The sequence below is a fragment of the Caretta caretta genome, chromosome 9, assembly GCF_965140235.1.
Source record: "Caretta caretta isolate rCarCar2 chromosome 9, rCarCar1.hap1, whole genome shotgun sequence".
Classification (NCBI taxonomy): domain Eukaryota; kingdom Metazoa; phylum Chordata; order Testudines; family Cheloniidae; genus Caretta; species Caretta caretta.
The window spans coordinates 43,115,541-43,135,168 of record NC_134214.1 but is presented as its reverse complement, the minus strand read 5'-3'; the positions used below and the strand labels follow the sequence as shown (position 1 = coordinate 43,135,168).

At 42.3% G+C, this 19,628-nt stretch overlaps 1 protein-coding gene across 1 annotated transcript in view; it reads right to left on the bottom strand.

The window, feature by feature from the left end:
* The window catches only part of LOC125642919 (pinopsin-like), a 160,420-nt gene that overhangs the window by 43,282 nt on the left and 97,510 nt on the right, over positions 1-19,628 (bottom strand). Inside the window, exon 3 of the mRNA XM_048864875.2 lies at positions 17,625-17,858. Within this exon, the coding sequence (XP_048720832.2) occupies positions 17,625-17,858 (234 nt within the window). The remainder of the gene's footprint in view (positions 1-17,624; positions 17,859-19,628) is intronic.

The window sequence follows — 19,628 nt, the reverse complement described above, 5'->3', positions numbered from 1 at the left end:
ACAGTGTTTGCTAGCCTGTCCAACCACTTGAAGTTGCAGATAAGACTCAGACAGCACATATGAAAATGCCTTAGTTGCTTTAGTTGCCCGCTGTAGCGTGTCCATGTTTCATGTCCACAGAGAGGATTGCTTAACTCCATTGTATACTAGACATTAATCTTGGTGTGAAGTCGAATGCCTCTCACCTTCCACAGACAGTGACAAAGTCAACCATAGATAGACCTGGCTTTAGAAATGTGCTGTCATTTCATCGTTGATCCCGGCATTCGTAAACAAGCTGTGGCTTATTTTTCTACCACATTAAGCAGTGTGTCATCAGCTGCGATTTCCAAACAGGCTGATAAAGCACTTCAGTTTTCTTGAGGCTGACAAATAGCTTTGCTGATCTTGAAAAACAGTCAATTAGATGCTGCATGTCTTCAATGGCATGTGCTAAGAGTACACACTCAACAGGAAAAATCAACTCCCTGATGAGCAACGAAGAATCCAACAAATCGTCCTTTGCATCCGATGAAGAGGGTATTCACCCACGAAAGCTTATGCTCCAATACGTCTGTTAGTCTATAACGTGCCACAGGACTCTGCCGCTTTTACAGATCCAGACTAACACGGCAACCCCTCTGATACCTGTTCAGTAAGTTGATCATCTTAGTGCAAACACAAAGATGCTGGAGATTGAAGGTGTTAACATATGTGCAGAATTGCATGTGAATACCCTGGTTACAGTCTTTGAAGGAATCGAGCAGCATAGCACCAAAGAGAATGCTAAATAGCATAGGTGTGAGCACACAACCCAGCTTAATGCCATTTGGACAGAGGGTCTGATGAAGCACCATTTTCCAGCACTCTAGCCAGCATGTCATCCTGGACAGAGCTCACAATGGTGATGAATTTGTGCAGGTGCCCGACTTAGTGCTAGATCCTCGAGAGATCCTTTCAACTAACAGTGTCCAAGTCCTTTGTCAGGTCTATAAATACCATATAGAGGTCACAGTTTTGTTCACAGCACTTTTTTTCCTGTATTTGGAGAGCAGCAACATAGCACATCCGCTAATCCACGTTATGCGCAAAAGCTATGCTGAGTCTGAGATGATATCGGTGATGGTGGACAGTCTTTTGAGAAGAACTGGACATGTGTCCTGCTCAGCAATGGAAAGAAGCAAGGTACAATGGTGGTTGCCACAGACTGCTTGGTCGTTTTTTGTATTTGTATACATGGACAACTGAGACCTTCTTGAAGTCTGGAGGCATAATGTCCTGCTCCCAGATGATGGTGAATTACATGAGGATTCGAGACTTGTGATCATCACCATGCATGTAGACTCCTGGCAGGGAATGCAAGCCACTGTCTAGCCCTTACTGTTGTATTAATGTCCTTTTGTTCATTACAACATGCCTTGCCCTGAAGCACTGTATGGGACTGACTGAGAAAGGAGGACTCTCTCTCCCAAGGGCAGGCAAAGGTGTCAAAATAGTTGCCTTACACATTACCAGAAAGTGTTAATAAGCTTTGTTTAGTTAAAGTCTCTATAGTGCCTACCTAAGCACCAAGTGTTGGCAATTCTAATGCTTATCACAAATATCTCATGGTGATTGGTTTGTGGGTGGAGAAAAGAGTGGGGTGCTGGTAGAAGCAGAGATCTGGAACTTGATCTTTGTAGCCTGCAAAACATTTTTAACTGACTTCTTTTTGTAAATCTGATATGTATTTTCAAAGAAGGATTTGGGGTGGAACAATCTTCCAAGTTTCCCTTATTTGTCCCTTCCTGGATTTGGACCTCAGTGAGAAAATATTATTATATTTGGGGCCAGATTCTCAGCTGCTGTAAGTTGGCATCATTCCGCTGAAGTCAATGGGACTGCCAAAGATGATCTTTCCCTTATGTCATAAAGCTGTAGGAACGTTGTAATTGAAATATAGTTGAGCTAAAGGCTCTCTTGCAGTCTCTATCCTGGACATGTTTTATGTGTTGGGAACTTTTGTCTTCCCCTCTCTTTTCCTGGTGAGATGAACCAATTGAGAAGAATATGGCATGGGCAATTTAACCATAGTCAGAGTAACTCTTATATTCTGGGCTGGTGAAAAGGGCAAGCAGAAATGCAACTACAGCTTACACACTGAGCTTCAGCTCCAAAATTTTACAAAATAGTTCAAAATTCCCCTCACTCTTTCCAGCTTTACCAAATTCTTCTCAGCACAGGATCCTGAACAACCTTCTTCAGTACTATAGCAGGCCCCTTACCCTCCAAGAGTAATGTGATATCCTTGCCCTTGATGATCTTCCACTCAAGAGGTGGTAAGTGACTTAGGTGTGAGGCATTCTTCCTGCGGGACTCTGGTTTCCAAGGTCAAATCTGTGGGGGATCCACAGGTCGGAGACTTCCCAGAATGGAAGGAAAACCCAAGAACTAAACCCTAATTTTGCTTTCAGAAAAGGCAGGAGGGCCAAAGGGAGTGGGGGATATATCTATTTTCACTTTTAGCCATTTGAAATGTTCCTAATATAATGCATGTTATGTGGAAGAAATACCTTAAACATAAGGAATCGAGGCCTAGATACTCAAAGATATTTAGGCACCAAAATCCCACTGAAATCTACCTTTGAGGATGCAGCCCCAAGTAATCTGAAGAGCCCATGCAGAGTGACTTACTGGGGAAGGAATTCCTGATGCTACATGAGAACTGGATTTGTTTGGTTTGTGATGTCTTGGGAAATGTAAAGGAAAGCAAGGAGATTGAAACATGAGTTTGCAATGATTCTGGCGGCTTTTTCTTAAACATGGCCTTTCTCCACTTCACTAAAATCTGCATGCTAAGAAAGAAAACTCATCTAACTGAACCCTGTTGTCTAACTGAACTTTTCTGTAGCCCCCATCAGTTTAGTACCTGTGTGCTGTAATGTATAGAAATAATGACCATCCTGCCTGCTATTACTGCAGTCTATAGAGCTCTCTGGGATCTGCATCCCATCAGAACGATCAGCCAAGTCAAAATAGTAAATCCTCCAGGGTTCTTTTTGAACATAGATATTTGGCATTCATTTTCAAGCCATGCCTTTTTGCGTTTTTTTTTTTGTCTGTGCTGAAAGCTGACCGAGCCTGTGTTTGCAGGTCAGGGCCTTGGATTGCAAGCCTGTGTTCTCCTATGTAGGTGAAGAGCCTCGCACAATTTAGGGGGCTGTAGTACATGGTAACTAATCATTGTGTTTAGGACCTCTAATATCTGAGCAAGTTAATTTCCAAGTTATTCTATATGTCCCAGATTCCAGAAACGCATCTTGTTCCACTTCCAGCCAATGATACCACCAGATGTATCACGTTTTTCCTTCCTACCAGTTACCTAAACCCAACAGCCAAAGAGAACTAGCTCCTAGCTGTGGACATCTAGCTCTTTGTGATGAATGTGCACAGATACCTGTGGAAACCTCTAACTTCCTGCCTCAGCCAAGAACCCTCTGCCCAAACCTCAGTGTCTGAACAACATGTGATTGATCTATGCTCTGAGGTAAGTACATGTACTTACATCATTGCCTTCTACTAAACAACCCGTGTTATGCTATGAGATGAATTATGTCCCCTGCTTACACTCTAAAATCTGAAAATAAAATTTATGCTTTACAACTTCAGGAAGTTTTGCTGCTTCCCACAATAAAATCTCTAGGTTAGTGACTTGCTGTAATGTGAAGACTTGTTTCTTCCTGATTGTTGCTATTATTTCACCCAAGCATCAATTTTAACTCCATTTGTTAAATGCTTTTGTTAAAGTCAGTAAGTACTGAATGCAAAAAAGGGCAGAGGAATTTTCCTCCCACTGAATCACTACCGGGGGAAAATTATGGTATAACAGTAACACATGAATTTTGAAATTCTGCTCCCATGCTGTAAAAGGAAACCAGAGATGAATATCTGACCTCATTAAACATGGGAGTTCAGGTCAGGAATTGTTTCTAACCTCATTTGATAAGATTGTTTAAAAAGATGTTATGTATGTCTTTCAAATTAAATCCTCAAATGCATTAATCCTAAATCCCAAATACTTGTTGCTATAGCTGAGAAACAAGCACCTCTATCATCTTCCCATGCTCACATGATTGCGAAATGCATGGATAAGATATGCCTTCCTGCTGTAGTTAAGGTTAATAACTTTTTCAGGATAAATGGAGCAGTGGTGGAGCAATTACCTCTGAAAGCAGCAAACTGAAGTAAAACTTGAGGAGCGCATGCAGGTCATGAACAGGAACAGACATACTGTACAGCTGCTCCATTATCAATTTCAGTGCAATTGAGATTTTGTTTTATAACTATCCCGTCCTGCAAAGAGAGACCATTAACAAGCGAATTTGAAGGGTCCCTATCAGACTTGATAAAGGGTCTGTTGTCAGATCCCTAGTAGAAGATAACAGTCACTCCCTAAGCCTTTCCTGCCAAGTCTGGGGGATGTGAATCAGGCAGGGAAGAGTTAAATATCTGGGGAGCAGATGTAGGGAGAGCTGTTCCTTTCTTTGGCAATCCTATAAAGTGAACAGAACAAAGGAGTCGCCAGTCTGGGCGGGGAGAGATCTGATTACATTTAGGAAAGCAGAAGGATAATTTTCCTCTGGGTCTTCTCTGTACTCTGAAAAAGGGAGGGGAGGGGGTGTTAGAGTTTATGGGTTTGACTATCCACTTCCTTCTCCCTTATTTAATCACTTACCACATGGGCAGAAGGAATATACCATGCTCCCAGCCTGATATGCTAATGCAAACCATTATAAGTGCAAGGCTCTGCTCTGCTCTAGCTGTGTGCTGCTTGTGTGCCAGAGGAGGGGAAGTCCAACTCTGATACTACTTACAACCATATCTCCATCTTAAGAAAGATTCATGCCTGGGTATTAGGCTCATTTAAATCTTCGGATTTATTCCATATTCTAAAAATTGGCAGTAATTAAACAATTTTGGGCAATCATAAATTATTCCTCCTGTAAGACTAACACAAACTAAAATATTGCGCTGAATGTGCTTGTTATAATACAGGGCGATTTTCTTAAAGCAAGAAGGGGAGATATGATTAAAAGGACCAGAATGGGAGGAAAAGCCCAGGGCCCAGATCTTCAGGCATGCTGATTTACATCTGAGCATCTAGCCTCAGGGATTTCTACTTATAATGGAAAACCTGCTGAAATGCTCTCCCTGGGGTAGGGTGACCAGATGTCCCGATTTTATAGGGACAATCCTGATATTTGGGGCTTTTTCTTATATAGGTGCCTATTACCCCCTCATCTCCTGTCCCGATTTTTCACACTTGCTGTCTGGTCATTCTACCCTGGGGCAGTATGTACAGTATCCCTACGACTGGCTATATATATTTGGCTGGTTATTTTCATATGTTAGATACATATGTTGTACAAAGTGTCTTTCATTTCACAGTAACCTCACAAAGTGCACTGACGACTTACATATAAACTCCCCAGTGAAATGCTAAACAGCAGGGAAGAAACAGATTTGTTAGTAGTTTCTGTAGGATTGGTCCAGGCACAATGGACACCAGTTTAACTTTGTTACCATATTGCACTGCCCACTGTTGGGTCACATCATCCTAATACAAAAGAAGAATGAGCAAAAGAGATAAAAATGACTCTGGAGCACTGGGCAGAGCGGCAGCACTGTGTGACTGCTGTGCAACGGTATCTTAAGTGCTGTTTAACCACTGACATGGATTATTTGGCCTAGACACAGTACCGCTCACCAGTCCTGGAGCTGCAAGAATAACAAGACCACTTTACTCCATTTCTAATCTTTAGTTTTAAGCCATTCTCAACAGAATGGCTTTAGGCATTTTGAGGCCTCCTTGCTCAAGACTCCTACCTCCATCTCATGCACCTGCCAGGACCGATAAAGATTGAATGGGACCATTCTTTTCCCCAAACTGACACAGCAATTTAATGCCACTCACATGAATCCCCAGGGGAGGAAGGGAAGAACTTTTGCTAGGAGGATGTGGCATAGGCTGGAGGTGGTATGTAAGTTTGGCTTAAACTCAAGCAGAGTGGCCTCAACATCTGTCCACCTCAAGATACCACTGTCCCTACAGTCCTAGACTGCTCTGATCCAAACTAAATAATCTTCTCCTAAATGACAAGGAAATGCTTCATAGGGAGAAAACTTGACTTTTTTTTACTGAATGGCAGCAGCCCAGATTAGCTAAACTATCAGCTGCCCATTACAGGTCTGTTGATCAACACACTGCAGATGTCACAGAGTGCCCAGATATATATGCTCAAGCAACTATGAAAGTGTGCATGAAGACCTCATAGTGTTCTGGCCATAGTTGAGGACTGTAAACACCAGTGAGTACGGCTGGCCAGAGGATGACAATTCTGTTTTGTGACAATTTTTGAGGTTTCAGAATTAGTTTTTGTTCTGCATGGGCATGAAAATAAAACCATTTGAATATTTTTGCAGGAGTGGGTCGATGCGGTCCTGCGATGAAGAGTGCCCAGTTCAAGCCCCCATTCTGCCAGATTTGGAGCAGAGTTTTTCATCCTCCATTACTCCAAATCGGGCCGTATGGGGACTTAATCCTGAGTTTCCCACATTTTAGGCCAGGACCCTAACCACCCAGCTATAGACAAAGTCTCTTTATGACCCAAAAATCTTCCTGATAAAAATTTTATGGAAACAGATTTGTTTCTGTGAAATGTTTTGCTTGTGGTGAAAAAGTTCCTATCAGGTCTACCAAAGAGAGTGAAGAACTATTTAAGATGGCCTATGAGAGGGTGACACGATATAATGGATGACATTAAGGGAAAAATTAAGATGATTATCAATAAGTCTCCTGACAATGAGACCTAGCTGGCTGTGGAATACTTTGTTAAGGTAAGTGGTGGAAGTTCCATCACTTGGGAAACATAAAACCTAGACTGATCAAGACACCAGAAAATGTACTGTAAGAAACAATCTTTTATTGCCATAGAGATAGGAGAGATTACCAACAGGTGCTTTGCTTCTCTAATACCTACTTGATTTGTTTCTAGGAAGAGAATATACAGAGCACAGCCCAACCCTTTCGTGGAACTCAAGGACAAAGGAAAATGTTAGCTCCTCAAGGGTAACAACCACATCTATAAAAAGAAAAGGAGTACTTGTGGCACCTTAGAGACTAACAAATTTATTATAAGTCTCTAAGGTGCCACAAGTACTCCTCTTCTTTTTGTGAATACAGACTAACATGGCTGCTGCTCTGAAACCAACCACATCTATGTACACATGGGGTAGCTGGAAAATACTCTAGATAAAATGGAGGGATTGCTCTAATAGGCTGCCTCCTAGGACATGCATCTTTAAATTATTTAACCTGGTGATGCATTTCCCTTGAATGCTCATCGGCACATATCTGGCTGCTCTCTGAAGAGGACAGCTCTCTTGTTATGGTTTCAACAAAGTGTGTTTTTTTTTTTTTTAAATTGCAATTGAGAGAGGCAGGCTACATGTGACATGTAAAGCTCCAGACACAATTCTACACACAAGGTATACCACCTTCCCAAAGCAAGATATCCTATTATTCAAAAACAAGCCCATATTCTTCAGGACATGACCCACAGATTTTACTACAGTGGGGCTATGAGTCATAATTAAAATATCTGACCCAACTGGCTGATCCTGAATGATCCCCCTCTCCCCCAAGCATGTGATGCGGAAGACATAACACCACTTCAGTCACAAAAGTTCCCAATGAAATCGAAGAGCTTGATTTTCATTTATACTAAGGCCCTTTTACATCCCTCCAGCATCCAAAGGGACCGCAAAGTAAATGTAACTTGCACTCAGTTTAAGCCCCTTTTTACACTGCCCGAGTGGTGTGAGTGAGAATCGGGCTCCAGAATTTTAGAATGAAGGTGCTATTTTGGTTCTGAAGCTACAGTGTCTTCCAAGCAGCATTGTTTCCCTTTAAGCACTTATTGGATGGGACAGGCATTCTAACACTTCCCAGAACTCTGACAGATAACGGTAACAGTTTAACATGTCTTCCGTTGTTGTTGTTGTAGCCATCTTGGTCCCAGGATATTAATGAGACAGGGTGTGTGAGGTAATATCTTTTATGGGCCAAACTTTTATTGGTGAAAGAATCGTAGAATATCAGGGTTGGAAGGGACCCCAGAAGGTCATGTAGTCCAACCCCCTGCTCGAAGCAGGACCAATTCCCAGTTAAATCATCTCAGCCAGGGCTTTGTCAAGCCTCACCTTAAAAACCTCTAAGGAAGGAGATTCTACCACCTCCCTAGGTAACGCATTCCAGTGTTTCACCACCCTCTTAGTGAAAGTTTTTCCTAATATCCAATCTAAACCTCCCCCACTGCAACTTGAGACCATTACTCCTCGTTCTGTCATCTGCTACCATTGAGAACAGTCTAGAGCCATCCTCTTTGGAACCCCCTTTCAGGTAGTTGAAAGCAGCTATCAAATCCCCCCTCATTCTTCTCTTCCGCAGACTAAACAATCCCAGTTCCCTCAGCCTCTCCTCGTAAGTCATGTGTTCCAGACCCCTAATAATTTTTGTTGCCCTTCGCTGGACTCTCTCCAATTTATCCACATCCTTCTTGTAGTGTGGGGCCCAAAACTGGACACAGTACTCCAGATGAGGCCTCACCAATGTCGAATAGAGGGGAACGATCACGTCCCTCGATCTGCTCGCTATGCCCCTACTTATACATCCCAAAATGCCATTGGCCTTCTTGGCAACAAGGGCACACTGCTGACTCATATCCAGCTTCTCGTCCACTGTCACCCCTAGGTCCTTTTCTGCAGAACTGCTGCCTAGCCATTCGGTCCCTAGTCTGTAGCGGTGCATTGGATTCTTCCATCCTAAGTGCAGGACCCTGCACTTATCCTTAGTAAACCTCATCAGATTTCTTTTGGCCCAATCCTCCAATTTGTCTAGGTCCTTCTGTATCCTATCCCTCCCCTCCAGCGTATCTACCACTCCTCCCAGTTTAGTATCATCCGCAAATTTGCTGAGAGTGCAATCCACACCATCCTCCAGATCATTTATGAAGATATTGAACAAAACCGGCCCCAGGACCGACCCTTGACAAGCTTTTGAGCTTCCGCAGAGCTCTTCATGTCTGGGAAAGGTGAGTTACCTATCTTCTGTCTGTAATGTAAGAGTGAGTCAAGTGAACAAAATACCCTACAGGCTTTGGCTTCTAAATACCTGAATATTGTCTCCATGATTTTCATCATGTTCAATTCACTTGCTAAAAGGAATCTCAGTGAGCAATTAAGTAGTGTGATGGGGTGTGAGGTGAGCATAAACTTGGGAAGTGTGCATATGACTCCTTGCCAGGGAAAAGTTTCTCAGCAAAGCACATCTTTCCTCTTTTATTCATCCTAATGCAGTCCAAATCTTAGTACTTTGTTGCTGTCTTTTAACTCCCACACCAATGCCCTTTTATGTTGTCTAGTTTCATAGATATTTAGGTCAGAAGAGACCATTACGATCATCTAGTCTGACCTCCTGCACAACGCAGGCCACAGAATTTCACCAACCACTCCTACCAAAAAAACCCCTCATACCTATATCTGTGCTATTGAAGTCCTCAAATCATAGTTTAAAGACTTCAAGGAGCAGAGACTCCTCCAGCAAGTGACCCGTGTCCCATGCTACAGAGGAAGGCAAAAAACCTCCAGGGCCTCTTCCAATCTGCCCTGGAGGAAAATTCCTTCCCGACCCCAAATATGGCGATCAGCTAAACCCTGAGCATATGGGCAAGATTCATCAGCCAGATACTACAGAAAATTCTTTCCTGGGTAACTTGGATCTCGCCCCATCTAATAGCCCATCACAGGCCATTGGGCCTATTTATGAATATTTAATTACCAAAACCATGTTATCCCATCATACCATCTCCTCCATAAACTTATCGAGTTTAATCTTAAAGCTAGATAGATCTTTTGCCCCCACTGCTTCCCTTGGAAGGCTATTCCAAAACTTCACTCCTCTGATGGTTAAAAAACCTTCGTCTAGTTTCTAGTCTAAATTTCCTAGTGGCCAGTTTATATCCATTTGTTCTTGTGTCCACATTGGTACTGAGCTTAAATAATTCCTCTCCCCCTCTGGTATTTATCCCTCTGATATATTTATACAGAGCAATCATATCTCCCCTCAACCTTTTTAGTTAGGCTAAACAAGCCAAGCTCCCTGAGTCTCCTTTCATAAGACAAGTTTTCCATTCCTCGGATCATCCTAGTAGCCCTTCTCTGAACCTGTTCCAGTTTGAATTCATCCTTCTTAAACATGGGAGACCAGAACTGCAAACAGTATTCCAGGTGAGGTCTCACCAGTGCCTTGTATAACGGTACTAAAACCTCCTTATCCCTACTGGAAATACCTCTCCTGATGCATCCCAAAACCACATTAGCTTTTTTCACAGCCATATCACATTGGCGGCTCATAGTCATCCTATGATCAACCAATACTCCAAGGTCCTTTTCCTCCTCCGTTACTTCTAATTGATGCGTCCCTAGCTCATAACTAAAATTCTTCTTATTAAGCCCTAAATGCATGACCTTACACCTCTCACTATTAAATTTCATCCTATTATTATTACTCCACTTTACAAGGTCATCCAGATCCTCCAGTAGGGTATCCCTGTCCTTCTCTAAATTGGCAATACCTCCCAGCTTTGTATCATCCACAAACTTTATTAGCACACTCCCACTTCTTGTGCCAAGGTCAGTAATAAAAAGATTGGTCCCAAAACCGATCCTTGAGGAACTCCACTGGTAACCTCCCTCCAGCCTGACAGTTCACCTTTCAATAGGACCCGTTGTATTCTCCCCTTTAACCAATTCCTTATCCACCTTTCAATTTTCCTATTGATCCCCATCTTATCCAATTTAACTAATAATTCCCCATGTGGCCCGGTATCAAATGCCTTTTTAAAATCCAGGTAAATTAGATCCACTGCATTTCCTTTGTCTAAAAAATCTGTTACTTTCTCAAAGGAGGAGATCGGGTTGGTTTGGCACGATCTACCTTTTGTAAAACCATGTTGTATTTTGTCCCATTTACCATTGACTTCAATGTCCTTAACTACCTTCTCCTTCAAAATTTTTTCCAAGACCTTGCATACTACAGATGTCAAACTAATAGGCCTATAATTACCTGGATCACTTTTTTCCCTTTCTTAAAAATAGGAACTATGTTAGCAATTCTCCAATCATACGGTACAACCTCTGAGTTTACAGATTCATTAAAAATTCTTGCTAATGGGCTTGCAATTTCTTGTGCCAATTCCTTTAATATTCTTGGATGAAGATTATCCGGGCCCCCCGATTTAGTCCCATTAAGCTGTTTGAGTTTCGCTTCTACCTCAAATATGGTGATGTCTACCTCCATATCCTCATTCCCATTTATCATGCTACCATTATCCCTAAGATCCTCTTTAGTCTTATCAAAGACTGAGGCAAAGTATTTGTTTAGATATTGGGCCATGCCTAGATTATCCTTGACCTCCACTCCATCCTCAGTGTTTAGCGGTCCCACTTCTTTCTTTGTTTTCTTCTTATTTATATGACTATAGAACCTTTTACTATTGGTTTTAATTCCCTTTGCAAGGTCCAACTCTACTTGACTTTTAGCCTGTCTCACTTTATCCCTACATGTTCTGACCTCAATAAGGTAGCTTTCCTTGCTGATCCCTCCCTTCTTCCACTCCCTATATGCTTTCTGCTTTTTCTTAATCCTCTCTGAGATGCTTTCTCATCCAGCTTGGTCTACAACTCCTGCCTATGATTTTTTTCCCCTTACTTGGGATGCAGGCTTCCGATAGCTTCTGCAGCTTTGATTTAAAATAATCCCAGGCCTCCTCTACCTTTAGATCCATAAATTCTTCAGTCCAATCCACTTCCCTAACTAATTTCCTTAATTTTTGAAAGTCAGCCCTTTTGAAATCAAACCCTAGCTGCAGATTTATTTTTATTAATCCTTCCGTTCAGTTTGAACTGAATTAGCTCATGATCACTTGAGCCAAGATTATCCCTTACAACCATTTCTTCTATGAGGTCCTCACTACTCACCAAAACCAAATCTAAAATGGCATCCCCTCTAGTTGGTTCAGCAACTACTTGCTGAAGGAATCCATCAGCTATCGCATCTAGGAAAATCTGAGCCCTATTATTATTACTAGCACTCGTCCTCCAGTCTATATCTGGGAAGTTAGTCTCCCATGATCACACAGTTTCCATTAGTATTTACTTTATTAAAAATATTAAAAAGGGCTCTATCTATATCCAAATTAGATTCCGGCGGTCTATAGCACACCCCAAGCACTATCCTAGGGGAGGCTCTAATAGATTTTCTTCCCCAATTTAATTTTTGCCCAGATGGACTCAGTCACATCCATTTCATCGCTTCTTATTTCTTTACATTCTATCTCATCATTGATCTACAGTGCTACTCCACCACCTTTACCTTTATTTTGGTCTTTCCTAAACAGCACATACCCTTCAATACCTGTAGCCCAGTCATGACTACTATTCCACCATGTTTCTGTTATCCCTGTAATATCTGGTTTCACTTCCTGCACCAGTAGCTCTAGTTCCTCCATTTTGTTACCTAGGCTCCTCGCATTAGTGTGCAAACATCTTAATTTTTGCTGTTTGGCCTCACTCACATTCTGTACCCTATTAGGCACGGTCATTTTACTACCAGTATAACCTATTAGACTTGTATCTACACTGCCCTTCCTCCTACCCATGGCTGTATCCACTCTTACTTCATTTTCTTTCCTCTCAATGCTAAATTCTGGCGTGGAGATTACCTGGACATCTCCCCCTAATTCCTAGTTTAAAGCTCTCTTAATCAGTTGTGCCATCCTCCATCCTAGAAGTCTATTTCCTTCCCTACTCAGATGAAGTCCATCCCAAGAGAACTGTCCTCTATCCATGAATGCCTCCCAGTGGCCATACATCCCAAAGCCCTCCTTATAGCACCACTGCCTAAGCCATCTGTTGCTAGTCATAATCTTGTCACACCTTTGCCCTTCTCTAGGAACAGGCAGAATCCCACTAAAGATCACCTGAGCCTCAATTTCCTTAAGCGTCTTCCCCAGCCTAGCATAGTCTCCCTTAATACTTTCCAGCGAGAATTTAGCCGTATCATTTGTTCCCACATGAAGGATAATTGGATTCTTTCCCGCTCCCTTTAGAATCCTTTTCAACCTCAGGTCTACATCCCGTGTCTTAGCACCTGGAAGACAGCACACCCTCCTATTCTCCGGATCAGCTCTGGTTACAGGCCTATCTGTTCTTCTCAGTAAAGAGTCCCCAGTCACATAGACCTGTCTTTTCCTAGTGACGGTGCTATTCTCCAGTCTATCCCCTGTTCCCTCTGGCTGCAAGTTCTTTCCATTCCTATTCTCCCTTGTAATCCTCTTTAACCCATCCTGTATCCTCCTGGGGCTCATATTTGGTGTAATCTCCATTAACTCTTCCCCTTTTCCTATAGGACTAGCCGCTCTTCTCTTCTTCCTTGCCCTTCCCCCTTCAGTGACTACCTGCTGAGCCCCTTCTTCATTTTCCAACTCTGCATACCTATTCTTGAGCTCTTTCTCCTTCACTAGCCCATCTTTTCCTCTGCCTGGTTCTTTTAGTCACATGTTTCCACTGACCACTTTCCTCACCCAGTCTCCCCTCAGAATTCCTCAGTCCTGCTTCCATCTGCAAGTCTGAGCTTTTCCCTTCAGATACCTCATGTCTTTGCTCCATAATCTGCTCAAACCCCTTCCTAAACTCTACCAGACTTTCCACCTGCATCTCCAAACCTCGGATCTTTTCCTCCATCAGCTCTATCAGACGGCACTTCATACAGACAAAACTCTTACCAGGTGCCCCCTCCAGGATCATGTACATACCACAGCTTCCACATCCAGTCATCTTCATTGTGTCTTCCGCTACATGGGTCACTCCCACTGCTACCTCTGTATCTGTCATTGCCTTCCTACCTAAATCCTGTTAATCTGGGAAACACAAACCACACCAAAACACCACCACCCACAGCAAAAATCAAGCACCACAAGACAAACTCCCCTTACAAATTCCCACTCAAACTCCCCTGTTTACAGCTCTGTTTGCTAGCTCCTGTGCCGCTGCAGCTGTCTAGTTGCCTCAATCTGTTCTGTGAGCTTTTCTTACATTTCATTTTTCCACTTTTATTTGAAAAAAATGACAGCCATATAGATAGAAAATATTTGTGGTAAAATGCCCATTTGGTTGGAACTTAGATACTTATAACTATTTGTACCTAAACAATTTTACAGTTTAATTTTTCCCCTCTGATAAAAGGGGTAAGTCCAACTTATTGGCTGGCCAGTGTCTCATACCGCATCAGAAGATCAGAATTATATCAGTTGTTACCATCTGTGATAGATGAAGGGGGTGGGGGGAGGGTTGGCTCCCTTTTATGGACAGCCAGGCAGTTAGCTCTAAGTCTCTATTAGTGGCTGTTCTCTGCTTGCTTTACCTGTAAAGTGTTAAAGTCCCCCAGGCAAAGGAAAGGTAGTGGGCACCTGACCAAAAGAGCCATTGGGAAGGCTAGAACTTTTTTTAAAATGGGGGGGGGGGGAGAACTTCCCCTTTGTGACTGTGCCCTCTGGGAAAGAGGGGAACAGGGAGGAGTTATGCTTGAGAAGCTTTAAGACAGGTATGATCATAGATCCCACCCAGAACTACTTATTTGGAACCCCCAAATGTGTAAGTAGATCAGAAATGTTTACAAAGATGCAATTAGGTTTATTTATGTTTATTTCTTATGGCTAGTGGACTCCTCTGTGCTAACCCCAGATGCTTTTGTTTGCTTGTAACCTTTTAAGCTGAACCCCCCAGGAAAGCTATTTTGGGTGCTTGATTTTTGTTATTGATCTTTTATAATCTAGCAAAAGCCTAAGTTCCAGATGCATTTTCTTTCTTGTTTTTGTTAAAATTTACCTTTTTTAGGAACAAGATTGGATTTTTGCTGTACTAAGAGGTTTGTGCATATGTTGTTTAATTAGCTGGTGCCACCAGCTAACTCCTTTATTTTCTTTCTCAGCAATTCTCCAGAGGGGGTGGTGAAAGGGCTTGAGGGTACCCCACAGGAAGGAATTCCTAAGTGCGCCTTTCTGGGTTCCCAAAAAAAGGGATTTTGCATTTGGGTAGTAGCAGCATTTACCAAGCCAAGGTCAGAAGAAAGCTGTAACCTTGGGAGTTTTAATACAAGCCTGGAGTGGCAAGTATTAATTTGTAAAAATCCTTGAGGGTCCCCACCTTCTGCACTCCAAGTGCTAGAGTAGGGAATCAGCCTTGACACCATTGTATAACGCCGGAATAATGGAGAGGTAAATCAGGCCCGTAGTATCTAGCCTTTGATGCTCTTGTCAAGTTGTTCCATGCACTTGCTAATCCAGGTCAGTAGTAATTCCTCAGGGTCCTGTTTGCTCTTCATTAAATAATGGTAGGTTGTACACACCGCCCTGCATCTATGCAGAACATTTTCTCTCTCAAAATCAACAAACGCATTCCTAACTTTCAATACATTTTAGGTCACTATGATGGCTCTTCTTCCCCAGTGGGAAAAGCTGTCAGCTGCTTTGGCCTTCCCTCTTTACAGATATTATTAAAATGCAAAATCATTCAGCTCTGTGCTGCATCCCCTTCACAGCAGGAATATTGTTCCAAGAAGGTGGCAAAAAGCTGAATACAACATTCTAGATCAGGCATTTCTGCTTTCAGTAGTCACACATTGTGTTCTTTCTTCTCTTCCATGCTGATAAATTCCTGTACCCATATCACAGAGAATTGTATGTCGCTAGTAATTTTGGACATTAGTTAATGAGTGAAATTTGTTAAACACTATTTACCTACATGCTGAATGGCCTATATTTTACTACCAAAAAATGCACAGACTCAGTCCTGTTAATATTTGAGATGACTGCATAGACTATAACATTTGTATATAATGCTACTTCCGTCCATCTGTTAAAATCCTCATTCCGCTCCCCTTCATTCCAGCCAGAAATTACTTCTATAAATAAAAATAAACTGAGTTTCTAGTGTTGAAACATTAGTTAAGAAATGTGACTATTATGATTGGGGGAAAAAATCAACCTGTTTTCGCATCTATTTAACAGTGCTTGAAATTCAGACTATGTAAAGAAAGACATTGCCAACTTGGTTATGCCGTGTGTATTTCTCCTCAGAGTGTTTTTTGAGCATATTTTGTGATGAAGTTGCACAACTGAAGTTCTCATTGGCTTGCAGGGCCAGGAGTTTTGGAGATTGTGAAGCAGCCAAAAGACAAATACATAATGAGAGCAGTGTTGAAAGAAAAATGCAGTGGAAACGACTAAGTTTGAGTGACATCAGACGAGTAAATGGCTTATGAGCAGGGATTGGGCAGAGTTAAGTGTGTGGGTGAGGGAGAATGACTTCAAGATAGAGTAGAAGGAGGGGAGAGGCAGTGGATGGGAGTAGTGGATGTGGCGTGGTGGAGGGAGGATAGGAATATTCATTGTTTTGTTTTTTAAGGCAGAAGCAACCATTATGATCATTTGAGTCTGACCTCCTGTCTCCATTTTTTACCATTCCATCAATTTGTGTCCTTTGTAAATATTACTAGGATTTTAGCAATGATTTTATATTCCCTTTCACTGTTGTGAAAGAAATCAAACGGCATTGGGCCAAGAGCAGATCTCTGCAGGGCCCCCTTACAAACACCCCACTGGATGATGATTTCCTGTTTACAGTTGCTTTTGACGAGGAGCATATGACAGAAGTATGACTGAAGGATTTGAGAGGATGACAAGAAAAGTGAAACGGGAAGGAAAAGGCTGTGGAAGAAGAGAGTAACCATATCGGTGTGCTCGTCATAATGTGGTGGAGAGCAATGTTCCCTCTAATTTTTGACAAGCCGTGTGAACAAAATATTTCTTCTGTGCAAATTTTTGTGCACGCGGTGTTTTGCTGTGTGCGCGGGGGTTAGGATCTCTGTGCACACACACAGAGCTCAGAGGGAACAGTAGTGGAGAGTAGGTAGAATGGAAAAGCGTAGGTTCGTTGAGATCTCATATACCTGAGAACTTCAGACTGAGGTAGGTTTCTGAGGAATCTGGTGCCAAGCTTGCTGACACAATGATTTCCTCTGTTCAGTCTCTAACTCTTAACTCTTTGTTTGGATGGCAAATTATAATTGACTAAGAGAAAGGAAACTTTAGTTGGTTGTCCAGGTAGTTTAATGCTCCAGACTTGCCAGCTTCTTTATTTAGGAAGCTGGTCTCCATGCTCACTACCTTCTGTCACACACATTTTTAATCTATGTCCTTGGCATCCTCCTTATTCCCTTGGTGAGTTTCACCATTTGCTTTTGGAGGATTAGAGCTCCATTACTTTTACATTTGGCATATTTTGCATTGTTGAACCAGATCCTCAGTGGGTGTAAAATAATGTTGCTATGCAGACTTCAGTGGAGCTACACCTACTGAAGATCTGCTCCGTAGCTGTTTTCATTACATGGTTATTCTAAAAATGTCCCTGTTACAAAGAGATTTGTTTCTACAATGTCCTGACACATACTGCATCAGAACAAACTTTAGGGATATAACTTTACTTACTTGTTTGTTCAAAAATATGTAGATGACTGGATTGTAGACTGTACTACTTTTTGCAAGGACTGACGGAATGATGCTGGCGGACGGCGTAATTAGACCAGGTTTTCCAAAAGTAGCTATCAGGGCCATGATCCCATATGGCAGCCAGCACAGGAGAAAACAAATTACCATCACAACCACCATGATCAGTACACGTTGCTCTCTTGTCCGGCCTATTCCTTTAGTAACACCACTCACCTGAAATAAAGAAAACAGGATTGTGAAAGAAACATTAACAGCATGTATAATTATTAATGCTGAAAATAGGGGAAAATATGTCTGAGTTACTTGAACTACTGCATTTGCAGTTGTGACAAGTGCCTAATGCTACTGTAGTGGGTCCTGTGCTTTTCCTTGGTGTGGTGGGTCAGGGTGCCACCCCTCGCCCATATTCTTGGGCGTTGAGGGCTCCGCTGGTGCCCTGGTAGAGGAGAGGTGGGGAGCAGGGAAGGGACCCAGGTCCACCCCCTTACTCCAGGTCATAGCTCCTTCAGCTTCACGGGCTTCTTACCCTCTTTCCCCTTTGGTAGGGTTTCCCTCAGTCTTCTGTGCCAGGGAGTGCCTCTGCTCTGCTTGAGCAGGGTTTCCCTTCCTCTGGTTAACAGTGGTACTCCCCTAAACTCTAGTCAGCTCCCCTTCCCTGTCTGTCTTGGGTTCATTAGAATTAATGATGGCCTCTTTCATCCTGAGGAAACCAAAAGCCATCTGCAAGCTACATTTGTGTGTTGAATGTGTGGTGCTGTTTGTTAGTAACATGCTTTAGGGGATAGGAAAAGATGCCAACTGCTCATCTGTAAGTGCATGGAGATGGGGAACACAACTAACTACTGAAATGCAGCCTTCTCAGGGCAGAACTGGGCAAATGTTGGCAGCATAGAACAATGCTAAACTGCTAGGACCTGGAAAATACTTTCATCTGGAGTGGATGGATGTACAGGGGTAATTTTAGAGAGGCGCAATGCAATTTTCCTACTTGGAATTTGACTGGGGTACCCCAGCTAGCACTCCAATGGGCTCAGTCATCGGTTGGTGTAAGTCTGCAAAGCTCCATTGACTTCACTAATTCAACAGAATTACACTGGCTTACATTTTTAGGGGCTTGAGGCCACTTCCATCTGTGGCGAGTAGAAGGCCTTTGAAAAGGATCACAAGTGGTCAGTTCTAAAGCTTTGCAGTCCCACCAGCATAGAATCAATCTTGTACTAATAGTGTAGTACTGATTGAAAAGGGATCCCTACTACTTTCCCATCATTGCTTCCAGGCCAGGGGACGTTGTATCATTTTCTATTGCCATTGCTGGAATGATGTACAAACTTGTAAGAAATGAGACAGTTCATTCTGGATACGCTGTACTCAAGATCCATTTTTCTTTGCCACTGGACTGCATATCTTGACAGTGCAGTTTTTGAGCTGAAGGCTATGACTGCTCTAAAGTGTATTTGATCACAGGCAACTGAGTTAAAAGAGGATATAAAAATTATAGACTGCGATAAGCTCTGGATGAGACCCGACAAGATTTGAATGATGCAGTTAACCACACCATTGTTGCTTAAGTACTTTTTAATGAGAAATCTCAAGTGATTAAGCCAGTTTTCCTGCTTACAGTAAAATGAGATTTAAAACCCCCCTAAAGCATTTTTTTATTTTATTTATTTTTATTTATTTACTTTGGTTTATATTTTAAGCCTATAGCTCTGGCAAAGTAGATCAGATGCTTCTACTCAGTCTTTCTCAGGAGACAAGAACAAAAAGACTATCAAAATTGAAAGATGATTAACTTAAACCTGATAAACAGGAACTCCAGGGGTGTCTCACCTTAGCATGATTGAAATTCTCTCCTGTCACTTGGGACCAGATGATAAACCTCCCCATTTTTTGTACATCTAATAACCCTTCCCGTAGACTCCCAACACCCATTCAAAAAGCCACCGGTTCCCTGTACTGCTTAGTTCCCTATTGATAACTGTC